The sequence below is a fragment of the Phodopus roborovskii genome, unplaced genomic scaffold (genome assembly GCF_943737965.1).
Source record: "Phodopus roborovskii unplaced genomic scaffold, PHOROB, whole genome shotgun sequence".
Classification (NCBI taxonomy): domain Eukaryota; kingdom Metazoa; phylum Chordata; class Mammalia; order Rodentia; family Cricetidae; genus Phodopus; species Phodopus roborovskii.
Window position 1 is genome coordinate 42,958,329 of NW_026126480.1, and position 27,318 is coordinate 42,985,646.

Here is a 27,318-nt window from a genome sequence, read left to right on the forward strand (position 1 = left end):
TTGTATTCTTAGTATTTAGTTCATCATTAAATCTTAAATATGCCTCTATGGCCTGATTTCATCAGTGGAAATAATAGTATGGTATTGTGTGACTTCAGAGATGATATTCTGAGATGGCGAGTGATAAGGTCTCAGGATGAGAGCAACTGCTCATACTGAGAAATGAGTACTGCCATTAATAATCTGTACATTATCAGAGCAGATGTGTGCGCAAAATCCACATGTGGCATTAAAAATGTCTATTCTGAATTTAGCCACAATGTGGGCTGAACCACAATTATACAGCTGGCTTCTAAGGAAGTGCCTCAGTTGCTTTTCTGTTGCTGTTTTAAAACACCGTGAACAAAGTCAACTTAGGGAAGGGTGACTTTATTCTGGTTTATAGTTCCAGAAGGATAAGAGTCCATGATGGTAGCAGGGAGGCATGGCAGCATGTGTCAGGTATATGGCGACAGGAGTAGGAAGCTGAGAAATCCCACCTTACAGCAGGCACGAAGCAGAGAGAGCTTTGTACATAATCTGAAAGCCTGTCCCCAGCGACAGACTTCCTCCAGCAAGGCTGTACCACCTAAACCTCCACACACAGTGCTGCCAGCTAGAGACCTAGTGTTCAAAAGCCTAAGGCCTTAGGCAACATTAATTGTTCAAAACACTGCAGGATGACTTACCTGCCTGGTTGGGCACATACCTTCCCCTTCCTCACAATGGATGATCAAGTTATAGTTTCTGTGTAGTGGGCCTAATTTCCCAAGGGAATTTTTTTTTTCTCTTAGACACAGGCATCCAGAAAATCAATTATTTGCATACAATTTGATTTCCATTATAAAATGGCATTTGTTATTTGTCTATCTCAAATTCCCAGGGCAAGGTTTTTGATTGTTTTTAGTTCATCAAAACCTTCATGAAAATATGTTCCCATCTACTAACTGTATGTGGAGAATGTTTTATTTTTTTACTCTCCCAATTACCACGAAAATGTAAAGATCATTTCCTGTGAAATAATTGGAAGTTAATTAGTATTCCAATATGAAAATGGCCTAAACTATTTTCCCAAGTCTTGCTCGCTTCTAACAAGCATGGCTCTAGGTTCTTAGATTCAGGTACCCACCCCTAACCCCACCCTGACCCTGGGTGAAATCAGTATCACATAGATTCGCAATTATCTTCACTTCAACATCCCCACAGGGCTGTAGCTGTCCTCTGTCCCAGGGAAGCCTAAGAATCTCAACTGGGGTGGGAAGATTGGTTTAAGAAAGGGAAGACCGGACAGGTGCCATGCAAGCATCCCTCACAGGACAGGCAAGCTGCTTCTTCAAGACAGAGCTTCAGCAAACTTGTCTTGCTGATACCCGGTACTGGGCACTACGCTGAGTCTAAGTCTCAGCATCAGGATTAGAAATGGAGAGCTTGCCCAGAGCCTCTGGAGACTCTTCTAGCCATATGTCAAAGTCTTACACTGTGGGCAGCTCTGAAGAGCCTCTTTATTTCTCCACATTCTGACCCTCACCAGCCAGTTCTCTGACACCCGCTGAATGTCTTCCAGTTCAGTTCCATCCCTGCGCTGTCAACCTGGATGCAGCCATGGACCCCACAGATGACAGGGCTCACCCAGATCAAGCTGTGAGTCCAGGCTCTACACTTTTGAGGAAGCAACTGTTTATAAGAGTTCCTTAACCATGGCCTCGAGGTCCATAATTTGCCCAGCTAGCTCACAGCACTTCAGGAGACATGTGCATATTCCATCCTGTTTGCTATAAAGGATGCAACTGTAGAGAAACCAATGGGAAGAGCTTCACAGGACAGAGTGGGCAGTGGTGCACAAGACAGAGAGGACAGGGGTAGTCAGGACAGAATTGGCAGGGATGGGCATTCAGACAATCTTCAACTTCTCCAGAAGCCTGTCAGCAGCCCAGTCTCCTCCAATCTTGTTTGTGAGTTCTTTTGGCATAATCTATCCCCAGTTGGAGTATGTAGGGTTAGAAGTTTCAGCTCTCTTATCCTCTAGTCTTCCTGGTGACCAGTGCCATCTTGACACCTCCTTGAAATAAAGTCATGTGTAGGATTCATTATGTATATAGCACATGTGATGACACTCAGTGATACTTGGGGTGGGGGGGGCATGTGATTTGATCCTTGGTTCTTAGGAACCTTGTGCCATTATATCACAGTATAGTTGAGTAAGTGTGTATTGGATGAAGAGGGACGTGTGCATGGACAGAGCAGGTGGAGGCAGCGCCGAGGGCAGGGGTGTGTTAAAGGTTAGGAGAGGGAACTGTGCATACGGACTCTGGGTACTGCAGGCCCTCTCACTTGCTACCTGGTTCTTGGGTTCCTGGTGGAGTCCTCCAGGCTTGTTCTGCTGTCAAGCAAGCCTCTGAACTGCCATGCAATACAGGCCTTCTTGCTGGAATCCTTTCCCAACTGCTTCAGTATTCCCCTTCTGGGAGCCCCTTTTTGACACCTGTCCAGATTTCCATAGGTGGATGTAGATCCATCTGCTTCCTAGCACCTTACCTTGTCCCATTTGACCAGCAGCCTGTTCTGGAGGGGACCGGGTGGAGTATTGGATGTAGAAAGTGGTGAGGAGAAATGCTCTTGAATACAGGGGAAGCAGAAATGCCAGCAATGTGAATGGGCCTGCCTGCTACAGACACTTTCTGCAGTTGAGACCCTCAAGGTCTCAAAGGTGTTGCTGTTCATGTGAGCCCATCAGCAGAAGTGTTGCCTAGTCTCCATGGAGTGTGCATCTTGGGTGGAAAGAAGATACAGGCTCCACACACCTGCTGCCTCCACACAAACTCATGCCTCATAGTGTTTCCAGTGAACCCACATCATCTGAGCTCTGCAAAGAAACAAACAAACAAACAAAAACAGACAGGGACAAGTCAGTGATGAGACATCTTCTCTGGGCAGAGTGGATGATGGTGAGGCAAAGGGATTGTAGGAGAAAAGAAGAGTTTCTGATCCTAAGTTGGGCAGGAATTTCCTGTGGGAGGTATCCAAGGGGCACTGGGCTATCACACTATCCAGGACCTCCTCTGGGCTATGCTAGCAACTTTCTGTCCTCTGTTGCCTGTTTGTTTTCAGAGCAATTATGTTTTGAGTGAACTTTATTCTGAGGCCACTATGTTGGATAGAATGAATTCTGTATGCCCTTTATTTGGTTCCTCCTGACAGCAATGTCTTGCAAAACTATTGTATAACATCAAAACCAAGGTTTGACATTCCTGCAATCCACTCACCTTATCCAAATATCTTTGGCATAGCTTGTATTCTTTACTCTAACAATGTATCACATAGAGCTTCACACAAACAGAAGCTGGAAAACAGCAGTTTCTCTCTCTCTCTCTCTCTCTCTCTCTCTCTCTCTCTCTCTCTCTCTCTCTCTGTGTGTGTGTGTGTGTTGTGTGTGTGTGTGTGTGTGTGTGTGTGTGTGTGTGTGTGTGTGTGTGTGTTACAAATCTCCTAAGAAAGAGGATGCCATTGCCATAGGCATGCTTGTTGCTAAGTGGCTGGGCAGGCACTGACGCAATGGTCCCCATTGTGCTATGGGGAGGGGCAGCCATCCTCTCTCACTGGGCTCACACCTTATTTTCCCACATTTGCTTATTTCTTAGAGCCCCCACCCCCCCCAGGGTCAGAGTTGAATCCCGATTTCTCTGTCCAGTTTGCTTATAGCCTTAAACTCACTGCGGTTCTCCCAGCTCAGTCTGCTGGGATTACAGTCATGAACCACCACCCTGAGCTTTGTTTTGTCTCTAAGCTCTTGTTGTTGCCTTGCTGTTTCTTCCATCTGTGACTTTGTGTGTGTGTGTGTGAGGGGGGGGGGCATGTGACAACAGATGCCTACAGAAGCCATCAGAGAGCATTGAATCTCCTGGCACTGAAGTTACAGGCAGTTGTGAGCCATCCACTATAGGAGCTGGGAACTGAATTTGGATCCTCTGTGAGAGCAGTACTAGCTCTTACTGGATGATCCCTCCAGCTGAGAGTCAAATTAATGGGGAGAAAGAGGGGGAGGGGACAGTTGTTTGCTCCCCAGAACATACCTGCAGATTTTGTCAGAGCTGACCACTTGTTGTCTTGGGCACCCTCTGCAAAAGAAGTGAATGAAGATTGAGTGGTGAAGCTTTCTTTTAATATTCCTGTACCCGAGGCTTTGGCAGAGCAGTTTCTGAAGCTTCATCAGCTAAGCTTTATCAGTTGGTCCTTTGGACCACCTCAACTACTAAGTTAGGTAGCCTTACAAGTAAGCCTTGTGAGAGGTCATCTCCCACTTCAGACTGTTTTGTTTGACTAGCCAAATTCCATCATATATCAACTAAGCTACTAACTTTAGTTCTGGCCTATGATAGTTAGAAAGGAAAGAAAAGGTGCTGGGAAAAGATGGTTTCTCTCTTAAGAGTGTAAACCCATCCCTGCACCTCAATTATCAGGCCCAGGAGAGGGATGGGCAGGAAAGGTAGCAATTCTACAGGAGCAGAGATGGAGCTCACAAAGTATTCACTCTGGCCATCCAAAGTTCCAATTGACAAAATGGTAAGCTAAGTGGCAGCATGATTAAGTTGTGTTGAAACCTGTTCTTCATCTAAATTTCCTTTGGTCAGAGTGTTTCCTCGTAACAAAATGAAACTGGAACAGGCCCCCTGTGAATGTGGACCTTGTCCATCACCTGATGGTCACCATCAAGTTCCAACTGTGCTTCTTTGCAAGTGATGTGTTTTGAGAATTTCCCACCAGGGGATTGCTTTGTTGGCTGTTTAATAAATTCCATTCTCTCCCTTAGCCTTGGTAGCCAACACTTCATTATAATTCAATAAGTTACACAATGAGAAAGGTCCACATTTGGCCAACTCTAGGTATTGAATTCCTTTTCTAAAGTAACTCCCTTTTGTCTGTCTCCCTCTCATCCCCTGGGTCCTGAGCACACATGAGGACTTCCCTGGAAACTGTGTCAGGATTCAGGATAATATCACAGAACAAAATTAAACTTGTCCTTACAAATAGGACCTCTTCTTAATTCCAACCAGCACGGGGGAGCTAGTACATGTTTTCCTGCTTGCTGTGGCCAGGGCTTCCTTGTGGGTGTGTGATTGGCATGATTCTTGCTGCCCTATGTTGATCTGGGAGTACCACATAAAGACCATGAGATTCCAGCAGCATTCCTGAGTGTTTCACTATGGAGCTGTTGGGCAAAAGGGCTCTTTAACTCAGATGGTCATCTGCATGCTGAATGTGTGCAGAGGGTCAAGGCAAGCTTTAAATTACAAAGTGAAAGGGTAGGGATCAAAATATACCAATCTCTGGGGTTTTGATAGTGAAAAATGGATTTAGGAGAAACATGAGGGAATGCCGCAGCCTGCCTGATGGGTTTGTAAAATCCACATTTTCCTGTAAGCAGAAAAGGCACAAATGTATATTTATAACCCTTGGGGATCTTTTCTTAACTGCCAGCAAGACATTCCCAGAGACTATTTCAATATCTATCCTTGAAAAAGCTATCTCAAGCAGAAGGTGCCCAGGTAAACAGAAAGACAGACGCGGTACACAGCCCCAGTGAAATACGTCTTCATTTGCTTCTAGAATGTTTTCCTTCAGCGAAAGATAATGGGGTCTTTTATAATCTCATCATTGAGAAGAGTGTTCACCCTCCTCATGGGTGGGCTGCATCACTGCCATGTGGTCTCGTTGCAGGATTTTCTGATGGAGACATTCATCATGTTTAAGAACCTCATTGGGAAGAACGTCTACCCCTTTGACTGGGTGATAATGAACACCATGCAGAACAAGTAAGTTCAGCCTGCATCCTGCCTCCCTCATATCTAGTGGCAACAGTGGTGTGGCCAGCAGCTGAGGTGTCGGTGCTTCTGTGCTCTGCCTGTTCTGTGGTGTACATGCTTCTATGGCGATGAGGACATGGAGATCATGGTGGGGGTATCCTTATGCCAATGTGGGGCTCAGTCACTCAGGCTGTGCCCCTGGAGAGGAAGAGCCAGGACTGCCCTCAGATGGTACTAACAAAATCTGAGACAAGAATTCAGTGGTGTCTGTGGATTAAGGTTGTTTGTGGGCAGAGGTCAGTTTGGTTCTGAGATGAGAGGCTTGGGTGTGTGTATTTTAACACTTCTGATAGGTCCATGCTTCTTGTGGTGTTAGCGTGTAGTTTCCCCCATGGCTTATATTTTTTCTTTCTTTTTGTTTTGTTTTCTTGGGGAGGGGGGAATGGAGGGGTGTCCCATGTAGTCCAGGCTGCCGGAAAACTCACAATGTAGCTAAATGTGGTCTTGCATTCCTGATCCTCCTGTCCCCATCTCCCAAGCATGGGGAGAACAGGTTTGGATCACCACACCTACCTGGCTTTGCCTTTCTGTCCACCCTGTGGAAAAAGCCATGACAATAAGGCCTTCCTGGTTTCTGTGGCCCCTGTAACAGCAGGGACAGTGTTGGCATTGAGTTCCCAGCAGACCTCTACCAAGGTTCCGCTGAGGGAATTCTGCACTTCTCAAGTCAGATACTACTGTGGCCAAGATCTTTTGGGGTGGGCAGGATGGAGGAGGGGTCCTGGCCAGCAGCTAGGGCTGTTGCAGCCATCCCTGATTGGTTGTGGAGCAGGAGTCTGGAACTTTTCCTCCACCCTTCTACTTGCCATGTCACTTTAGTCCTTTGCCTATTTCTTGACACCCCCATCCTGAACCCAACAGCATACTTTTTTGCCATTGGGATTTATTTTTGTGACTGGAAATCCCAAATTCTTCTGGACCACTACACAATGTTTTCAATGGGTCTCTTTTTCAATCAGTAGAACAAACAAATCAACAACGATATCTAAAACAAACCCACTGTCTTAGACCCATGTTGAAGCATTGTACTGTGGGCCAGGACTTAGGGATAGCGTGGCAGCATTACCTAAAACAGGTCCCTGAGCACAGGTTGAGGAGGTAGCAGTTGTGGACTCCTTGTCATGACCCCATGGGTGAACCTGACTTCTGGCCTTCCCAGAAGGGCAGCCATTTTCCAGTCAGTGCTCAGGTTGTGCATTCCATTTTCTTGGTGGTAACTTTTCTAGCAACTCCGATGTGATTGGTTCCCTGCAGTTGTAGCTCAGGGTGCCCTTTTAGGGTTCACCAGTGTCTTGGGGAGAGGATAAAATATACTTATACATTTACTTTTGTGGTGCATTTATAATCTACAGGTTGTTGATAGTTTTCAAGTCATCCTGGTATTATTCCCTCTTCTTGCTGTACCATCCAATACCTCCTCCCTCCCACCCTGATCTGGAGGAAGCCTCAGCTTCCCCAGAACTAAAGGAATCATTGTGGTCCCTGGCTCCATCCACACAGCACTGAGTGCAGAGACACCAAGACTGTTTGGGGCCATGTTGTTTTTTGTGCTGTGAGGAAGTGTATGATTCATGGTCCCCAGAGTTGCGGACTGACTAAGCAGCATCAGCCTTTTCCTGTTCGCTGGAGACTCCCTACTGGCCCAGGCAGGTGATGAGCTGTTGTGGGTGGCAGTAATGAGTGTTCACTGTGTCTTAGACACGGGCTTTTGTTTTGAGGAAAATGAGCTGAGAAGAAAAGGAGCTATATGCTCCTGCCAGTGAGCCATTAGTGCCATTGAGACCTCTGAGTATAAGACGGTTGACACCAAGTGCAGAGAATGTCTTCTGCCCTGGCCTCTGATTCACTGTACACAAGGCTGACGTACTAAGACAATCCTGGGGCAGGGTGAATATCCAGTCTGCACAGCCTGTGACCCATCGTTTTCAGAGTATTGCACTAGACTGTCTAGTCACAAAATCAAATACTCTGAGTCACCAGATCCACCTGATCGTGCTTCATCCTTTGGAGCTTTCTGCACATTTGCAAGTGTCTAAGTGTGTGCATGTGTACATGTGTGTGTTCTTATTTATGTGTGCCTGACTTGGCTCCATATGAAGGCTCTTATGTTTGAAGAGACTCTAACCCCTAAAAAATCACAGTTGGCATTTTGCACAGGGACAAAATCCAGACCAAGGTGACCGATGGAAAAGCAACCCATTTTTGATGCACTTCACATGTGGGCACTAATGATTATGAAAGTTATTCCCACACCCCATAGGATGCAAAGTCCAGAATATACAGCAATGATGTGGTGAAGCCGAGTCAGATTGTGTAAGGGAGCCTCTCACCAGGCTGTGAATGTAGCTCAGCTGTGAGCATGCTCACCCACCATGCACTAAGCACCCCAGGCTTGATTCCCAGACCCCAGCACTGCTCTATGAGACTGGGTGTGGGAGCATGCACCTGTAATCCCAGCACTTGGGAGATGTTCAAAGAGAGAATGAAACAGAAACCTCTTGCCTCCATCCGGTTAGAGGGCCAGATACTTACAGCCCTTTGGAGACAGCTGTTTGGAGGCCCTTCCTTCCTTAAATGATAGCTTTGCTATAGTTTTTCACTTTTGACAATGTGCGCATTCTCTCTTGCTGCTTTCTGTATATGGCTTGTAGACACACCTAAACCCAAGAAGTTGGGCCCATTTGTCATGGATTTTTTTGCCAGTTGAGGTGGAAACCCACACTAAATCTGATCATTTAAGGTCAGAAGACCCACCCTAAAATCTGGGCCACGTGGAAGAAGGAAGCTTTTGTTTTTTTTACTTGCTTCCCACGCTTTCACTGGCAAATTCATCTATCTTATTCCCTGAGCTGTTCCTTTGCTGTGTTAGAACCTTCTTCTTTGGAATTACAAGGTGGACTATAACCTCTCTGGGACTCCATCACCAGATTGGAACTTCTGAGATATTCAGTCTCGTGGACTGAGCAACTACCATATGTAGCCATTACATGCATACTATGTGTCAGTTCATTCTCTCCATTCTGTTCCCTCTAGAGAGTCCTAACTAATACACTTGTTCTGGGCTAAGAGTGAGCTACACATAGGTGTTGGGACTGTCATATGCCAATGTGTCCTCATACTCTCAGAAGCCTGTGGGATTCATACTTGGGGAAACTGAGGCAAGTTATAAGCACACAAAAAGAAGTAGTAGAGCTGGTATTTAAATCCAGGCCAACTACCCAGAGCCAGGTTCTAAGCCGTGCTGTACCCTCCTCCTTCCTTGCCTGACCTGTGCCCGCATCTGCCCAAGAGGATGTGGATGGTACTTTACACCTCCTTGGAGCACGGGCTTTGCATAAAGCTTTGCTCTTTACCTGACTGACTTCTGCCCAGCCCAGGCTTGCTGCTCCTCTTTCTTCACCACTAAACACTGTGGCTGGAGAGGATGCCATGCACCAGCCTACTGTGAGTTTCTTCAAGGACAAATTCATACAAGGACTAAAATAATGTTCCCGTAGAAATTATACAGAGTACCAAAGCGAAAAGGGCAGGAAACAAATAGGCCGAAGTCAGGGGGAAAAAACTCCACCTGCAGATGACACCGGAAATTCAACCCGCCCCCTGCCGGCACGCCAGAGGGCGCCCCGGCCCCCCGCCCCTCCCAGGTCACCTCCGCCTTAGCTCCACCCCCCATGGGCGGGCAGTGCCGAGGCTACCTCACTACAACCTAATATGGTATAGTCATTTTATTTTTTTCTTGTTGATGTGAGAAAATCCCTGACAAATGCAACTTCAGGGAGAAAGGGCCTCTTCTGGCTCATGGGTGAAAGGTGCAGTCTATCCTGGCACAGTAGGTGTGGCAACAGAAGCCGTGTCAGTGAGGAAGCTGGTCACAATGTGTGCATAGCCAAGAAGCAGAGCAAAGTGAAGGCAGGTGCTCAGCTCCTTTGGCTTGAGTCTTCCCACTTTAATTGTCCCAATCTAGAAAGTGCCTCAGAGGCTTGTCTCCATGGTGACTCTAAATTCCGAGTTGAGATTCCAGATTAACAATCACATACGTTTTCTCAGCAGTATCCTTAGTTCATTATGCCCACCTTGCCAGATTTGCTTGCATCACTCCTCCCGCCTGCCCTGTAGCTGTCCTTCCCTTGACACAATAAACTGTGGTTCCCAGAAGCTCCCACGGTCTGTATTTAAGTTTTAATGGCACAGCTGGACAGGGAGTTTTACCACCCACAGCTTAGAAATCGACCAAATCAGCCTCTCTGGTCTCTTAAATATCCGTGTGCTCGTTTGGCTTTGTCTGTGAACAAACTGCCCTTTGGTGTTCAGGGCTTGTAAAGTGGAATTAAAGACAGTACCCACTTGATGTGGTGCAACAGCTTGTCAATCAAGGATCTTGGGACTAAGTAACAATCCCAAGGCCAGCCACTGCTTAGTTTCTATGTTAAAATAGTGACGGACTAATGATGGCCTGGCATTATGGGTCTTAGCTTGGGTGTGAGAGTGCCAGCTGTCAAAATGACATTTAAGATAAGCAGAGTTCAGAAGCAATCAGTGTGTCTGTGTGCTGGCTTCTAGAAGGGCTTTATCCAGACCAGCGTGGGCACTTGCTCCTTAGAAACCCCCTGGATGACTGGAAGCCCAGATCTTTCCAGTCAACTGCTAAGCATTTCTACTGCCCTGGCTGTCACATGGCTGTCTTTTCTTGATTGCTTCTTTGAGTGCATATGACACAGCATACAGCTGCACACTATGTGTCATGGATGTATTAGCTGCCACGGATGGGAATGTGACCATTTGCCTTGTCTCCACTGGTCCTGGGCTTGGGATCACTCCAATGGCACTTTATTTGTGTACCCATTATGCACACTAGAGTTTTTGTCATGGGTGGGACCTGATAAGAGGTAAAAGTCTGTCAAACGGGATGCAATTCTTCCTTACCTCAGAGAAATGCATGTTGTGGACTGCTTTCATTTGGCCTGTGAGGTGCATGTCTTCCTCTTGCAGCAGGTGAGGAAAAAGATGCTACTGGGGGGTGATTTTACAGTCCTGTAGAACTCAGCTTCCTGTCCATTCTGACTGCAGAGAAGGTAGCAGAACTGTGTCTGCACTTTTCGATGATGATTGACACTTGTGATAGAATTTTTAAAATGTAAGACACCCCCATTGAAATTCCCCCATACCATTCCCATTGAAAGTCCCCCGTAGACCTTGCTAGGAGCTGACCCACCTCTCTCATGAGGAAAGTAAGTTAAATCAAAACTCTCCCTTGCTCAGAACCATTGATGTTGACCGCTCTGATTGTCAGTAATTTTCAAGTATCCCTTCATGTCAGTATAGATTTTGTGTTTGAGGCTGACTGGTCTCTTCTAGGCCAAGTTGGGGCCTAAAGGATACTCTGTTTATAAACTGGTTTATATCCTGTACATTTGCCCTGAAGACTTTGAAAATCCATGATATAAAACCATGGAGGGGACTTGGAACTTTCTAGTAGTCTACAGCTGAAGTGCACTGGGAAGTAAGGTATGGAGGAAGAGACAATGGTTTCGAAATTGTCACTGAATGGTGGGAAGGGTCCTTGTCACTCACCAGAGGAAACTGACTGTTCATCCTGAGGAGCTTTACCTGTGAGTATGCAGCCAAGGAAGAGCATCTGTTGAGAACTTACACTGCCTCCCACAGAAACGAATACACTATTTCAGTGTATGTGCATGAGGTGTTGACATTCAGTGCAGTGGCCCTAACATGGGTTGGTTGTAACTGAGGCTATTAGAAAGATGAGCTTAACAAGCATAATAAAATTTTTGTGTTTGGGTGTGCTTGTCTATGTGTATACAGATGCATGTGGAGACCAAGAGACATCCTAGATGTCATTCCTTAGTGCCATTCACCTTGATTTTTGAGGTAGAATCATTCACTGGCCTGGAACCCAACCCTTAAGTCAGCAAGGTGCAGGCATCTTCCTGTCTCTGCCTCCCCAGTACTGGGATTTCAATGATGTGCCATTACATCAGCTCCTCCCTTTTGACTTTTGAGGATATGAACCCAGGTCTTCGAACTTGCCAGGCAAACACTTTACTGACTCAACTATCTCCTTGGCCCCAAATGTAGGTGATTTTGCTGACCTCCTTCATTTCATTTCGTTTGCTTAATGGTAGAGCATTTAAGCACCACAAGTCATGCAGCAAAATATATTGTTGGGGCTACCGTATCTGAAATGACAAATTGGCTGATCTTTCTGCCAATGTTAATCTGGCATGTGCTTGGGACAGTCAAGGGCCCTGCCTTAAGAATGGATTCCACCTTAGCAATGCTGGGTTTTGTAGAATACATCGTGTCAGTGCTCAGAAAGCAAACTTATAGTACCCAAGTACTATAAGTACCCAAGTACCCAGTGTCCCCAAATACACTGCCACTTGTTTCCCTGCTTAGAGCAACTGTAATTGGTGGCCTTACTGTGCTGAGGGCTTAGGAAGACAGATGGGGAGGAGGAGGTACCTGCACAATGGATGACTACCAAAGACCCAGCTGACAAACTTTGCACACCTTGAAAGTCGGATTACAGCATTCTCAGCTGAAATCTGGGATTCTAATTTGACTTTATCTCGTCTTCATTCTTTGGTCCATGATATTAGTTACCTGTTAATTTGTGTTTATTTAGCCTAACTCTTAAGTATATTGCATAGCTGTAGCCAGGCTTTGCTTTTCTGGCAGCTTAATCATTAGTTGTAAGCTCACCTAAGAATTACATTTTCCTTTTGTCATTGGAATCTGTACCACAGCAGTGTAACAAGCTGGGGACCAGCTTTCAATGAAGGAAGACATTATGGGACCCAGTGTCACAAACATTTGGAAGAAAGGTTTCTAGGAACTCAATATGCTTCCTGTGACCTTGGCTCACACTCAAGTGTTCTGGAAACTTCACCCTTCCAAGGTACCTGCTTAGGCTGAGATGTGCTCCAACAAAGACCACAGGCTCTCCCTTAGGGGGGTCCTTAGTTTCCTAGTTCATTTCCCTGGCTAATCAGGGTGATCCTTTGAGTTTGACCATTCTGGTGTGTTTGGATTTCCAGACACAGCTTTGGGCCCAAGAATGGGGCTTAGACTGGTGCATCCAGGAAGCCCCTGAGAGTAGAAATTACCAGGCCACTCCCTTCTACCTCTTGGAATTTTCTTCCTCTTGTAGGTTTTTGTTTGTTTGTTTGTTTCTTGACTATTTTTAATTATTTTGCCCTCTGAATAATTGAAGCAAACCATTTTCTGATTTTTACCTGGCTGTTTATAACTAATTTATAGCACATAGCATAGACATTTTCTACCAGTGAGGTTGATTCGAATTGCCTCTTTATTTAATTCCAAGATGAAAAATCAAACTGCTCTCCAAGGGCTGGCAGTGATGAAGGGCTCTCGGGGCTCTTACTTAGGGATGCTCACTTCAGAGGAAGTTAGAAAAGGCACAATCTGCTGGAGAATGCCCGGGCTATGCATACTTCCACACCATGTTGTGACCTCCTGGCTGCTGTCCCCTTGACACATAGCAGTGGAGGATGCACTGTACTCTGTGAGGACAGACGCCAAGTGTCTGCTTTATCCTGTGCATGAAGCATCTCTAGGATACAAACAAAATGGAGGGAAAACATTTCCACATAGCTTTCTGAAGACTCCCCTCCACCTCTCCCAACCATCCCCCAAAGGTTAGACCTGTCCTAAATTCTCATTCATTACACTCCTGGAACCTAGAAAATTGTATACAGGAGGAGAGTGTCTGAAGTTGGTGCACAACTAAGAATGTTCAGGCAAGAAGATCCAAGTTTGAGGTCAGTTCAGGCTATGCAGTAGATGAGAGACAGTGTGAACTGTATAGTGAGACATTGTCCAAAGCAAGCAAGCATACAAACCAACAAAAATCTTGAAGGGAAACCAAAGCCACTAAGCTTTCTAGGAAGCCTAGCTATACCTTAGTGTCCTTTGTTCTCTGAACAAGTGGAGATTTCCCCCACTACTACATGTAGCGGGTAGAGAGCTGATGACATCTACTGAGAACAGCTCAGGGATGCTCCTGACCCTCACAACAACAGCACCCAATGGAATAAACAATAGCTTTTATAAGTTGCCTTGGTCATGGTATTCTATTACAGCAATAGATGAATCAGTTGATTAATGATTAATGTAGGAGGCAGCCACTCTGAGTAGAACCATCTCTATGCAAGTCAGCCTGGACTATATAAGAAAGATGGCTATTCATGAGCCAGAGAGAGCTCTGACAAGCAGAGTCTTGATTTCCACTTAACATTTCCACTTAACTCCTGCCTCTAGTTCATGCCTTAACTTCCCCAATGATGGACTGCTATCTGAAAGCAAATGCTGAAATAAATCCTTTCTTCCCCCTAAGTTGCTTGTGGCCTGAGTGTTTTTATCACAGCATCAGACTAGACCACCTTGTCAAGTCCACACTCCTCCCTTAATCAACTTTAATGAGTCTGGAAATTTTACCCTAGGCTGTAACTTCTTCACTAAGAATTGGAACAAAAATGGAAGGAGTGTTATGGGAATGGATGGGCCAAAGTGGACAGAGAATGTCACTGAAGCCCAACCTAAAGTAACCACAGGAACTATGGCCATAGCCATTTCTATGGATATGGGGATAATATCGTGTGCTAACAGCTCCTTACTCACGAGTTCTAGGCAAGAGCCTTGTACAAGTATGTGTGTACTGTGGATGCCTTTCTCAGCTCAGTAATGGCAGCTTTTCTCTCACATGTTTCTGTTGGTTGACATTTGTCTTGAAGACTTGGAGAAAGACACTGAATGGAGTCATCTCTGGTGACTGTCCAGGTAGTAAAGCTTCACATTTTTCCAGCAAGCTTGTCTTAAATAATAAATGTGGAAGTCCACAGTTATCTGTCTGCTGGTCACAAGATTGAAAATAAAGTTGAATGATGTATTGTCTCCATCTTCAGTCCAACCTGACCCCATGGTCTCAGATTTTAAGAATGTAAATGTGGGATGCATAGCCAACTCTGGAAAGAAATTACAACAGTGCTCACTGTAATTCCTTCAGAGAATCAGAGTGTGAACAGGGCGGCAGTGTCCTCTATCTCACAGGAGCCCTTCACTTGGCAGTCACTGTATTTTATAGGAAAGTTTGACATCTCTCTGGACAACCTCAGAGGCTGCAGGATGTCTTGCCTACCACATAGTAGGTACTCAACAATGATTATGTGACTGACAATCTAAAATCATGAATGTCAATAGTATTCCTTCTGGTGTAGCCAGCACCAATTCATTTACATCTGCAACCCATGGGAAATGCCAACAGGTCAACTGATAAGCACTTGAAACCTTCCCTATAGAAATGAGGTGCACATATGCTTTGTATTTGAGTCCACAAAGACATTATTTTAGATGCCAGGGTGCAGTGAGCAAAGACTCCCTCTTCTGCTCCTGACTATCTAGTAATTAGTGAATTCCCTTAATCGCAAGTTGTCCCAAGTTTCCCTGCACCATCTGCTTGCAGATCTGTGTCCATAAAGCCGGCTCAGACCAACATTATTGTTGGGGGCTCATAAGCAGCAGAGAGCTGCTGACTGCTGGAGCTGGCTTCTTCATGGTTAACCTTTCCAATACAGCCTCAGAGAAGGGGTTTTACTTAATATTGTACCTGTCAAATTCCCAGAGCTGCGAGTAAATGGAAGATACAAATTATGTTGTAAAGTGAAATATTTTGTGTTATTCTACAGTTTGGTTGATTTAGGAAGAAAATGAACTCTGACAGCTTGATCTTTTCAGTTCAGTGGATTCTAATGGTCCAAAACAAAAGCCCACACCACAGGCTCTTCTTCCCTTGCTATTTATGAGTGGTGTGGCAGCAAGCTCTTCTCATCCTGTAGACCCAGGACAACAGGCTCCGTGCTGTGGGTGTACAGGCTCTTGGGAAGAGCTGGATCGCGCTGGTTGTTTGTATTTGTATATATCTAAATAAATACTCACCACCCCCATTAGGGGAAGGAAGTCTCTCCATGCCTGGACCTCTTGCCTAGGTGTTTTTCCCAGGAAGAAGGGACCTGTGCCCCTTGTTTGTCTAACTTGTTACTGTGGTTGCTTTGACTTTGGTGCCTACATCAATGTGGTTGCATAGATGCCTACAGGAGCTACTTGGCTGGAGTACACAGGTAAAGTTTGGTCGGAGGGCCCTTTACTTTTCCAAAGTGAAGCCCTTTACTTTTCCAAGGTGAAGCACATAGGTTTCTTTTACCCATGATTCTCTTTGGAGGGTAAGTGTCCCATAACATTACCACCTTCAACTCTGTCCTTGTGATGCCTTGGGGAAGGCTATGGGATTTAACGAGACAATGAATGTTTTGTAAGCCTGGGTTCCTTTGGTGGGTGCTGAACTGTAAGTGCCTTCCACTTTTTGTTGGGGCCGTTGGCCTTCACATCTCAATAGGCATCTCCCTTTGCCCTAAAGGAGAGTGTCAGGCAGTGCTGTGGGTGCACAGGCTCCTGGAAAGAGCAGTAGGTGGCAGATTTAGCTCTTCCTCTGAAAGCCCCCAAGCACAGCCCTTGCCACCCCATGGCTGTCTCCTAGCCACTCTCCCCAGTATCCTTGGGACTAAGGGGTCAGGAGTCTGCTTCGCTTCTTCAGACTGATTTTTTACTGGGTAACTGGGAGAAAGGGCCTCTAATCAGCTACTAGCCTGCAGGTGATTTGGAGGTGAGGCGTAAGGAGCAAACTGAAGAGTGGGTAGATGTCTTTGTCTTTGATGTTAAACCTAGGACATAAGGGGGATTCCGAGAGTATAGAGTGTTGATCTTTTATGAGATGCTCTTACAAGTAAATGTGGTTTGGTCATAAGTCAGAATCTGGTACTCCTTCCTGATATTATGATGTGGGTTGAAACCTGCCAGAAATCATTGCAAAACAGATTGCTCTATTTCTCACTGATGTTCTGCCTACAGGATGGAATTGGAGTGGTTTTACAGCTTAAAGAAACTATATCTAAATAGATGTGTACAGGAGTCAGAGGTGAGCACCTGGGGCAGGAAGAAGGATCTTTTGACTACAGGTAGTTCCAGGGTTTGTTTGGAAATCCAGACTTTAGAACATAAAAGTGATATTAAAGTTAGGCTTCCTAGAGACATCAAATCAAGGAGCATAGACAGGAGTACAGGCTGAAGAGTTGACAAGAAGCATCTAGAATAATCTAGATCTCAGACGTTTTCATCCTAAAGTGAGGGGTCATTTTGTAGAGGAGAAAATGGGATATTGGAGTATTTTCCAGGCAGGACCAAAGAAACTTGTTATGGTCTGGCTACAAAGAATAAAATGGGTCAAGAGTCAGAGAAAAGGCATCCTATTGTCAAGTGTAGCCAAGGGAGATTGGCAGGTCTTTCAATGTGGTGGGGATGCAGATTAACAATGTTGGGGTATTCCCAAGCTCTGTTTCCAGTCTTGCTCAGTATTTCTCCACCATCCCCCCCATCACTCTCCTACAGAGAAGAATTACACTTAGTTTCCACTTAATTATGAAGAAAATTAAACACTGTAATCTTTTTGCTGGTCTCCCCAAAGAGCTGATGTTCACCCGTTGCCCTTAGGTAAGGAATGCATGATCTGCAGACTCTAAGGAGACAAACACTAGAAGGCTCCAGCTAGAGAAACTGGAAGTTAGAAGTTACAATTCAGGGTGCCACTATCAATTACATGATGCTATCAAGATGCCCTGGGGTGAAAATGTAGCTAGAGAAGGGGAGGAGAGGTAGTTGGGAGTCCCTGTGGCTGAACAGATAAAAACATTAACTTGGAACTGGGAATGGGAGCCAATGACAGGAGAAAAACTCATGCAAATAAACAGATGTGACCCAAGGAAGTGGCTGTGGTAGAGGTCACTGCTGATGTCAATCATGGCTACCCCCTGTGGGGTTAACAGGTGTGCGCACTGACCTTGGGCTGCCCTAGGTGGGTTTCATGGTGTTTTGCTCATTGAAAGGGTGTGTTTAGGGACCTGTGATACCAAAGTGGTTTCTCTATATTTCCTGTATCTTTGATGGTGGTAGAGAGGTGTTGAGAGTATTCTGATAGAAGAAGGAAAAGATGAGGCAGAGGGTGGAGTTGAGGAAAGTTGGAATAGCACCAGCAACAGGGCTAGGAGAGTAGTTGTTTTACTGACACTTGGGGAGACAGAATCAACATGTATACAAATGTGGGAAAACTTTATGTGGCTTCTGTTTAAGACTGAAGCTTAGTCATTAGCAGTAAGGGGTCAAGGAAGTAATGGGTGATTGGGTTCATCTGTATGTATGTGTTGCCCATGTTAACTCTGCCTAGGTCATTTACCATGTGTCCTTTCACCATGGGTGGCCCCATGTGCCACCACCTTGAGACTCATGCTGTATTGCATAATGTCTGGGAGAGACTCATGAGTACCGGAGTATAAAAAGATATATCGCTGTAAATAACTGCTACTAAGTCACCCTCCCGTGAACATTTCTAGATGGATTTTGTCTTTTAAGCCTCAGCAAACCCTATTAACCATCAAAACCCACTGTTTTCTCAAAAATAGCCCTCTCTGGCTCCTCCTCTGCAGGTATACATAGCAGCCTGGTCTTGGGGCTGGAAAGGGATGAAGGAATCAGAGATCCCCAAAGAGGTGACATATATATATATATATATATATATATATATATATATATATATATATATTATATCATTCTATTGCTAGTTTTCTGTTCCCAAACCAGATGCATAGTACTCAGATATCTTCCCAGACCAGATGCCTTGCTGCTTCTCCTTTGCCCCAGTTTGAAATTCCTGGGAGGCCCTGCTTCCTGTTTCTTTTCTTGTCTTCCATCCTCGTGTTCTCATATCCCAGGACCCAGCTATGGTGTACTTCAGGCAGGTGACTCACAACTTCCCATCCCTTTTCCATTTGTCCAGAGGTATATAAAACACATATCTTCTCAGGCCTCCTTCGTCTGGGCCAAACAGTCTCAGAGGCAGCAAAATGAAACTTTGATTAGTCCAATCACTCTTTGGTAGAGGCCATTGCATTTCCAGTTTCTCTACAGCAGAGCGCTGGAAGGGAATGTAGAAATCACATGGTGGTACGTTTCACAGACCATTCCCCATAGCTGACTTCCTAGTACATCAGAGACATAAGATATATATCCCTAGAGCTAGTGAGCCGCTGATTAGCACACACCATGCTGGGGAATCCAATGGGCTAGATGCATTGTACTGATCATGCTTGTACACTATTAGTGCCAGTAGCCATGACTAAGAGGCCCCCATCTCAGCTGCCTCTGTGTGGGAAGCCCATCTCACAAGGCACACACTTAGTTTCCCTTTTAGAAAAGGATCGTAGTCCAGAGATAAGTTTGGAGCACTGGCCTTGGATACACTTTCTGTACTTAACAATATTGTGGAATAATGTCATCCAATACAACCAAATATATTCCCAGTTGTTTATCAGAAAGTTGTTAAGATGGTTGAGTTTTAAAAACGCTAATACATATAGGACTGGGGACATAGCTAGATGGTACAGTGTTTCCCTAGCATGTATGAGACTCTGTCTTCAACCCCTATCATTGCAAATAATAATGATAATATGTACAACTCAGATGAGCTTTATAATGACCCTCATCATATATAAATGTGTACCCACTTCCCAAAGGCCACTGGCAGTCAGGCTGCTTCCTTGTTGGTTTGTTGATCTTAGTGCAGATGTACTGGTGTAGATCTCACAGTGCCTTCCTGGGATTGGGTACCCCCAATGAGCCAACTCAAGCCTTAGAAGCCAAGTAAGAACTGAAGGCAACTGGCAAAGGACTTTGAACCCCATGCAGATTTTTACCAGTGCCCTATTGTGTCCTACATAATATTGCAGTAAATAACAAAAAGTATGATAACAGATGTAACTGCATGAATCAGGTAGGGAACTGTGCATACATAATACCTTTGTTAATAATGCTTTGTTCCACCCATGGAATTTCATATTCTTGTTACTCAGTTAACCTATATCATATAGGTTAAAAGGAAGTGTTCTGTTAAAATAAAATTAGTATTTAGGATGGATAACCTAATTGTCAACTTGACACAACCTAGAGTGACCTGGGAAGAGTGTCCCTGGGAAGAGTCTACATTGGATTGGCCTGTGTGTGGTGGTGGGGATTATCTTGATTAAGCTCACTGATGTGGGGATCAGCCCACTGTGGGCAGCACTATTCCCTAAGTAGGTGGCTCTGCACTGTGTAAGAGCAGAGAAATTGAGCTCACCACAAATAAGTGAGCACATATGCATTCATCTTTCTCTGTGGTATTGACTATGTATATGATGTGACTAGCTGTTTGAAGTTCCTTCCTTGATTTACCCCCAAAGATAGACTGTAACCTGGCTTGTAAGCCAAACGAACCTTTCCTCCCGCTAGTTGCTTTTTACCAGGGTGTTTTGTCAAAGCAACAGAAGTGAAACTAGGACAGCACCTCATCATCAGAGCTGAATGTGGGCAATTTTGCATGTAGGTGTCCCTAAATGTATACACTTCCTCTTTTAGAAGGAGGAGACCTAAATGGCATGTGTTTGCCTTGCTCAAGTAGACCCTCATATGTTCCAATGAGTAAATCTCTGCAGCTCTCCCACTGCTGGGTTTGCTGTTACTCATGAGCCCTTGAAAGGTGGGTGATAGCTGAGCTTCTAGAGCCTCAGGAAAAGAGTTTTCATATTTCATATGAAAAAAGTTTTCATATTTCCTTTAAGATACAAGAAAATGGAGTTAGAACAATGGCTCAGCAGGTAAGAGCAAACACTGCTGTTGCAGAAGACTGTGTTCTATTACCTGCATTCATTCAGGTGGCTCACAACCATCTGCAGCTCAGCACCTGGGGATGCACCCGATGCGTCTAGCCTCTAAGAGCATCTCACTCACATACACGTACCCCCAGACAGACACATGAGCATACACATCATAGCAGAAATAAATCTTAACATGTTTTCTTGAAGATGTCGGAAAATATTGTCAAGGAATTGGGAGTTGAGTTCAATGGACCAGAAGCTCAGCTCTGTTTCCACCTGACATCTCCCATCTAGTCTGAGGGAATTAAGCAAAGGTGAGGGAGCACTGGGTAACTAAATTCAGAAACTCCTAGAAGTGGCCAACATAACTACACAGCTTTCTAGTCTTCCCCAATCCCAGGGCACTGAGCCTGAGTGCTCTGTGACAAGGTAAAGTACTTTCTTGCCTGTCAGGTCAGGGGAGGGGGCTGAGTAGTGATGGGGGGAGGATATTTTGTTTTCCTTCCACAGGGGCAATTCTTTCTGGTCCAAGTGTAGTCACCTATTTTGGTAAGCTGTAGGATGCCCTGAGCATTGTTTACCATGTGTAGTATTTCCTGAATGCCAAACAGAATCAGTGGCAGTGTTTAGGCATTGAACAAACTGAAGCATATCTGAGTGCACACAGCCTCTTGGAGCCACTGCTCCCCCTGACCCCCTGTAGCTGATAGAGAAGCCTTGAACATGCCAGGTTCCCAGGAAATACTTGGTGGACTGACATACACTCTGCTTCCTGCTTTATAGTTGGTAATTTTCTGGTGCCGTGTTTTCTGTGTACAGGTATGAATCTAAATGCATGTTTGCCCGCAGTAAGTCATATTTGTGGTGTTTGAGAACATGGTTAGACTTCTGTGTGACTTTTATATAGACTCTCTTCAAAGATAATGAAATTTATAGCAAAGCATTTAGCATTTATTGAGCTTTTTGGCTGTGCTTCACACTGGCACTATATTTAAAACCCTCTTGGTAGCTACAGAGGTCAGGTCTTGTGGTCCTTACTGCAGGGGTGATGGAGCTGACCTTGATAATCTTCTCTGGGCACAGCAAGGTCTCCTGGCTAATCAGTCAGTCTGGAATGGTGTTTTCCTGGCTCCAGAGCATACTCCCTTCTTTTAAAATCCCCATTTCATTTTCATACCCCCACCCCTACTCCATTATATCTTCTCTGCCATGTTTGTTTTTTTTTTTTGTTTTGTTTTGTTTTTGTTTTTTTTTTTTTTTGTTGGTCCCATGGAGGAAAGGGCCAGCCTGAGGTTGTCAGGCCATATAGTCACTGTGTTGCCTGTGTTGCCTGCTTTGTACCACTACCCCCTCTCCTCAGCCAGCTGAGCAGATGTCTGGGCATGCATATATAGCTGAGATTCATTGAAATCTGGTGGTGCCCACCACTGCCTGTGCCTATGCTCACCATGCTCAGTGTGCTTTGCATGGGGCAGGGAAGACAGGCTCCCAGCCCGGGCTGCCAGACCAGCTCCTGCCAGACTGCAGTGGTGAGAGGGTGCTGCAGCCCTCCTCCTGCTCATGGTTCAAGAGGGACGGACGTGCCCAGCAATTTATAAAGGATTATCGCATGCAAAGGCAATATTTGCTTCGTTCCCTCATTTCTCATTCGCCCACAGCAGTGGCTTTCCCCCTGCCCCCCAAATATCTCCTTACAGCAGAATGGTAAGAAAGTGACCTTAGCATTGAATCAAATACCACACATTTTTTTTTTTCAAGAAAATTTCTGTAGTTTTGGAAATTTATTTCATATACCTTTTTTTAGTGGGGGGATGGTAAGGAGAGAAACTTTTGTTCTTTTGTTTGAGTAAAATGTGCTGGTAGTGAATCTCTTTTCTTTTCCTGTAAGGATTTTCTTTTCAAGTTAGACAAAAATACTTCATGTTTCACACATCCAGCTCTCCGTCCTCATTACCTTGCATTGGGACAACTCCGGACTCTTGGAAAAGTGAAGGTGGAATGATGGGAATTCACCCATCCATGAGCTGCTGGGGATGGGGTGTGAGATCTGCTCTTTGTTCTCCCAGGCACTCAGCCTCCTGCAGACAACGTTGACACCAGCATGTTCAGGGCATAGATCTTCTGTCCTCAACCCCTCAGGCGATCTTGTGCAGGCAAGGCATGGTGTGTGGTGAAGATGCACAGTGCTGTCCTTCCGCAATGTTTGCCAGTCTTCCAAGTGCTGCCTTAGAACTGCAGAGGTGGCTCTTCTTCGGTTATCTCTTTTACTCTAAAGTGGGGTAAATCAAGACTATCTCACAGGCTGGGGAGAGAGATAGCTCAGTCCCCAGAATCCAGGGGAAAATGACCAGTGTGGTACAGCAAGCTTGTAATCCCACTGCTGATGTGTGGGGCTTGCTGCCAGCCAGCCAAGCCTACCTTGGTGGGTTAGGCCAGGGAAGACCCTGGCTTGCAAGAGATGGACTGTGTTTTTTAGGTTGACAGCTTAAGTTTCCCTATGGTCTCCATATTGATCATGTGTGTGTGCAAGCAAATGTGTGCACACATGCGTGTGCGCACACACACACACACACACACACACACACACAAATTCATCAAGACAAAACATTTTCAGCTCTTCCATTTATAAGAAGTGCAGAGGTCCATGTTTCCTCCTTCCTTGAGTTAGCGATGGCCGACACTGTTTAGTTTATCCAGCTATTCCTTTGGAATTTACAGTAAGGCCACGTTTAATATATTTCCATTTAGCAAGTATTTGTTTTCAATAACTGCCTTGGCTCTTTATTTGATTTGGGGAAAGGGGGCCTGGTCCTCTATATTTTCAGTTTGGCTAGAAATAGAGGCTCCAGGGCTTTGTCCCGATGTAATTTTATTTTTAAATTGTAAAGTGGATTTATTTAATGTCCTCTAAGAAGCAAATTCACAAAACCTTGGCAGCCCTAAAATGCACGCCAAAGTTGTAATTGGTAAGAAGTTAGCAAGAAAGAAGGATTAGCTTGTTGAACCGTGGCACAGCAAATTATCATGGCCTTGAGTAGTTTTGTGTCTTGTTGAGAAAATGACCCTGAATTTAGTATACATCCCCATACAGTGACATTTGCGCCCCAACATGAAGATGCTCTTTGCAGGGAGAATTTGTAAATGATAATTTTTGACCTTCCTAGAGGAACAGAAAAGGACTTGTCATTCCAGAGTGCCTAGGAAGAAAATCTCCCTATTGGCCAGAAGGCCATGCTGCCCATGGCCACAGATGCTGAACAGCTATGGGATTTCCTGGCCAAACTTTCCTATTCATCATTTTCTGTTCTCTTTCTCATTCCATGGCCCATTGCTTCACAAGCACTACCAAGAAAGTGACCCTGGGTACCCATGATTTTTGGAGGCCAGCAGAAAGCATCAGACCTGTTGTAGGCTGGACTTTGATGTCATCTTGAGCTTCCTAACTATAGGGTACCTCAAGACCACGTTAGCATGGGGAAGATGTTGGTTCAAAGAAGCCTGTGCTTCACAGCCTCATGAGATGCCTGGGCCTTCCCCAGTTGCAGGTTTAGATTCAGTGTGACTTTGGGGACTAGATTTAAGAATACATTGTGATTTTCACAGTTGTTGACTATTCCACATGTGAGCCATGCACCCCTATCCCTTTCTCTCTATCTCTCCCACTCTACCCTTCTTATCTTCTCCCATGTCCCTTCCTCTTTTGCCCCTTACTTTCTCTCTGGAAGAATTCCTATTTCAGGAAAGATATGTAAGAACCCAAGGATGATACATTGTATGGCAGGAAGGGATAAGAACTGGGTGGAAGCTTCCTAAGCATGGTTCCTGATTCTGCCTGCTGCCTTGGTCTCCATGCATAATATACTCACAGCATCACGAGGGATGAGGAGAGGGCCTTTGACCATCTTTCTGCCTACTAAAGCAGGCCTTGCTTATCTTGTTTCTCTGAAAATGGGATGGAGCCTGACACTCAGTGGATGCTCAAACCTGCTGCTGAAGAGTGTGTGGTAGGTATATCATGGATGTTCTTCTACCACTAAAACTCCCTCTGGATTTTCTTGCTGTGGGGAGCTCTGTTACATGGTTTATGGGTGGACTGACACACCCTGTTCCTTTGCAACAAACTAAGCCCTGCCCACTCCAACAGAGGTACCCCCTCTTCTGCTCATTCTCATACCCCAGAAAGGCTAAGATTTCTTCTGTGGAATCGAGTTAGCCTCTGTTGGCTTAATCAGCTCTAGACTTTCTGACACATATAAAACCTTGCCAGATTGTGGCTGTGACCAAAGATAAGCAAGGGAGACTCCATTGCTTTGATAGTTACAAGACTTACCAGCAACATCCTGTCCTTCTACTCACAGGTCAGAAATCCTATTAGGATTTCTAGTCTTGCAATCCATCCATGGCCATCTGAGTGACTGCCTGGGCTGTTGTCCTGCTGTTCTTTTTAGAAGAGGCCAAAGGCCCAGGCAAGTGGACTTGCTCCTTGGTTAAGATGAAGTCCTTCTTGTGAGCCTGAGAAGGGATGGGTTTTCCTCACTCTAAGTCATCAGAACCTGACCTGAGGGAGCCTTCACCCTGGTAGATAGCCTACCTAGGGAGGAACTGTGGTCAGAACTCTGCAAGGATTATATTGAAGGTGGTGTGAACCCATTTCTACCAAATGCTGCTCCCATCACTTCCTCACCCCTCCCCTCCCATGCTTGCTCTCTCATGCTTCTTCTTGAGAGCCAGCTCTGTTCTGGTGACAGCCAGCTGTCACTTCTTAGTGGCAGATGTGATTTTAGAAAAGGGAAACAAATCATTCTGTGATTTTAGGTCCCAAAGAACACCTGAATGCGGCTAGCTCAGCCCTGCTTTGCTGTCCTGATCTGATTTCTCACCAGGGAGGTCAGAGAAACTTTTGGGAGATACCTTACAAAGTGGAGGACCACTGAAGACTGTTTCCTTCCTGTGGGTCATGTGTTAAGTCTAGACGGAATTACACCACTCTGTACTGGTCCGTAGACTACATAGTTGAGGACAGTGTGTGGTCTTTCAGGGTTGCAGGAAACTCTTGTAGTTTCCTACAGTTTGAGCTCTCTGTGTACTTTTTTACCATCACAATATAACTTGGATGTGCTAGACTTTTTCCTTACCATGCACCAAGCATTCATCTTCACTTGGATTCCTACTCCCCCCCCCACCCTCTGCTCTACAGGAGTCAGCCCAAAGGGTGGACCACTTGCCAGCCCATCTTCTCTCTGTGTGCATTTAATTGCTCTCAAGTTACATCTGCTGCAGATAACATTGTAGGGAGCGCATTCGTGCGTATGGTTTCTATATTTTGGATTGTTTCCTAGGATTCGTTCCCAGAAGTGGGATTACTAGGGCTCGATACACACTGTCAAATTGCTTTCCAAAAGGACTTTACCCACTTACTGTACCCATGCCAGAATCCAGTATTATCTTAAACAAGAAAAGTTTATTTAATGTGATGATGAAAATTCTCTTATGCTGATTAAATTAGCATTTCTTCAATTGTTTGCAATATAAAATAGTTCATTCACTTTCCTTATAACTTCTGCTTTAGCCCTCTGCATTTATTGGATTTTAATCTTTTTATCCCTTTAAAAAAAAAGATTTAGTTTTAATTTGTGTATGTGTGTGTACTCTATGTGTGCGCTGGGTATAGAGGTCAGAAGAGGATGTTGAGTGCCTTGGAACTGGAGACACCATATAGATGATGGGACTTCAACTTGCGTCCTCTGCAAGAGCACCTGGTATTCTTAAGCACTGAACCATTTCTCCAGCCTTTAACCTTTTTCTTAAGCAGTTTACCAGCATTTTACAATATTTGCATATCAATAGGTATATTCAGTTGTCGTGTGTGTGTGTGTGTGTGTGTGTGTGTGTGTGTGTTACTCTTTGCCATCTCACTTCAGATGGCTTTCTGAAATTGTGTCTGGTGTTTGTGGTGTAATGTTTTGCACATATTCCATCTTTTCCTGCATGATTTCAATATGTGTCAAATTGCCTTTAAAAATGTCTATGTTACTACATCACCTCTCATGAATTAATCTCCTCACTGTAGTTTCAAGTGATCCATTCAATTCAATTTTTGAAACAACATTAGAGGAAATTTGGGGGCTGCTTCAGTGATGCAGGTAACCTTTCATTCTCTGGTTAGGACTGCATTGCTCTGGTCCTGTGGTGTTTAAATGCCTGCTGGCCCAGCTCTGCCTCCTTTATTCCTCTTCTGGGCTTTTCCTTAATAACTGAGCCTATTGTTTTAGCAAAGAAAATCTAAGATCATTTTGAAAAATCTGTGGAAAGTAGTTAATTTCAAATCCTGCTTGCATTTACATTCAAGCATCATGCAATCGTGACTCAATTTGGAGTACTGAACTTCGTGCTCAGTGTACACATTTACTATGAGCAATAGCAGAAGGAGCAAGCCAATGACCACATCTTCTGGCTTCCAGTAGAAACTTCCTGCTTCCCCAGACTTGCAGGTGGGGCTGTTGCTTCCACTCCAGTAGACAGCAGGATCTGGAAACTGGGGAGTGCGGGTGTTGCCCCCCCCCCCCCCCGGCACAAGCATGGCATCACATGAACTCAAGCCATCTGCCAGGGCTCTTCATAATGTTGCTGGGAACAAGCAAAAGGGCATCATGGACTAGGGATACTCTTGAATGAGTGTGGAGGCTTTGGGCCCAATAGACCAC

General features: G+C 45.0%; 1 protein-coding gene across 2 annotated transcripts in view; it reads left to right on the forward strand.

Annotated features, from left to right (window-relative positions):
• Dock1 (dedicator of cytokinesis 1) overlaps positions 1-27,318 on the forward strand; it is a 484,316-nt gene that overhangs the window by 312,337 nt on the left and 144,661 nt on the right. For both annotated transcript variants that reach the window (XM_051193215.1, XM_051193217.1), the window contains exon 29: positions 5,695-5,789. In XM_051193215.1, coding sequence (XP_051049172.1) covers positions 5,695-5,789 — 95 coding nt within the window. The remainder of the gene's footprint in view (positions 1-5,694; positions 5,790-27,318) is intronic.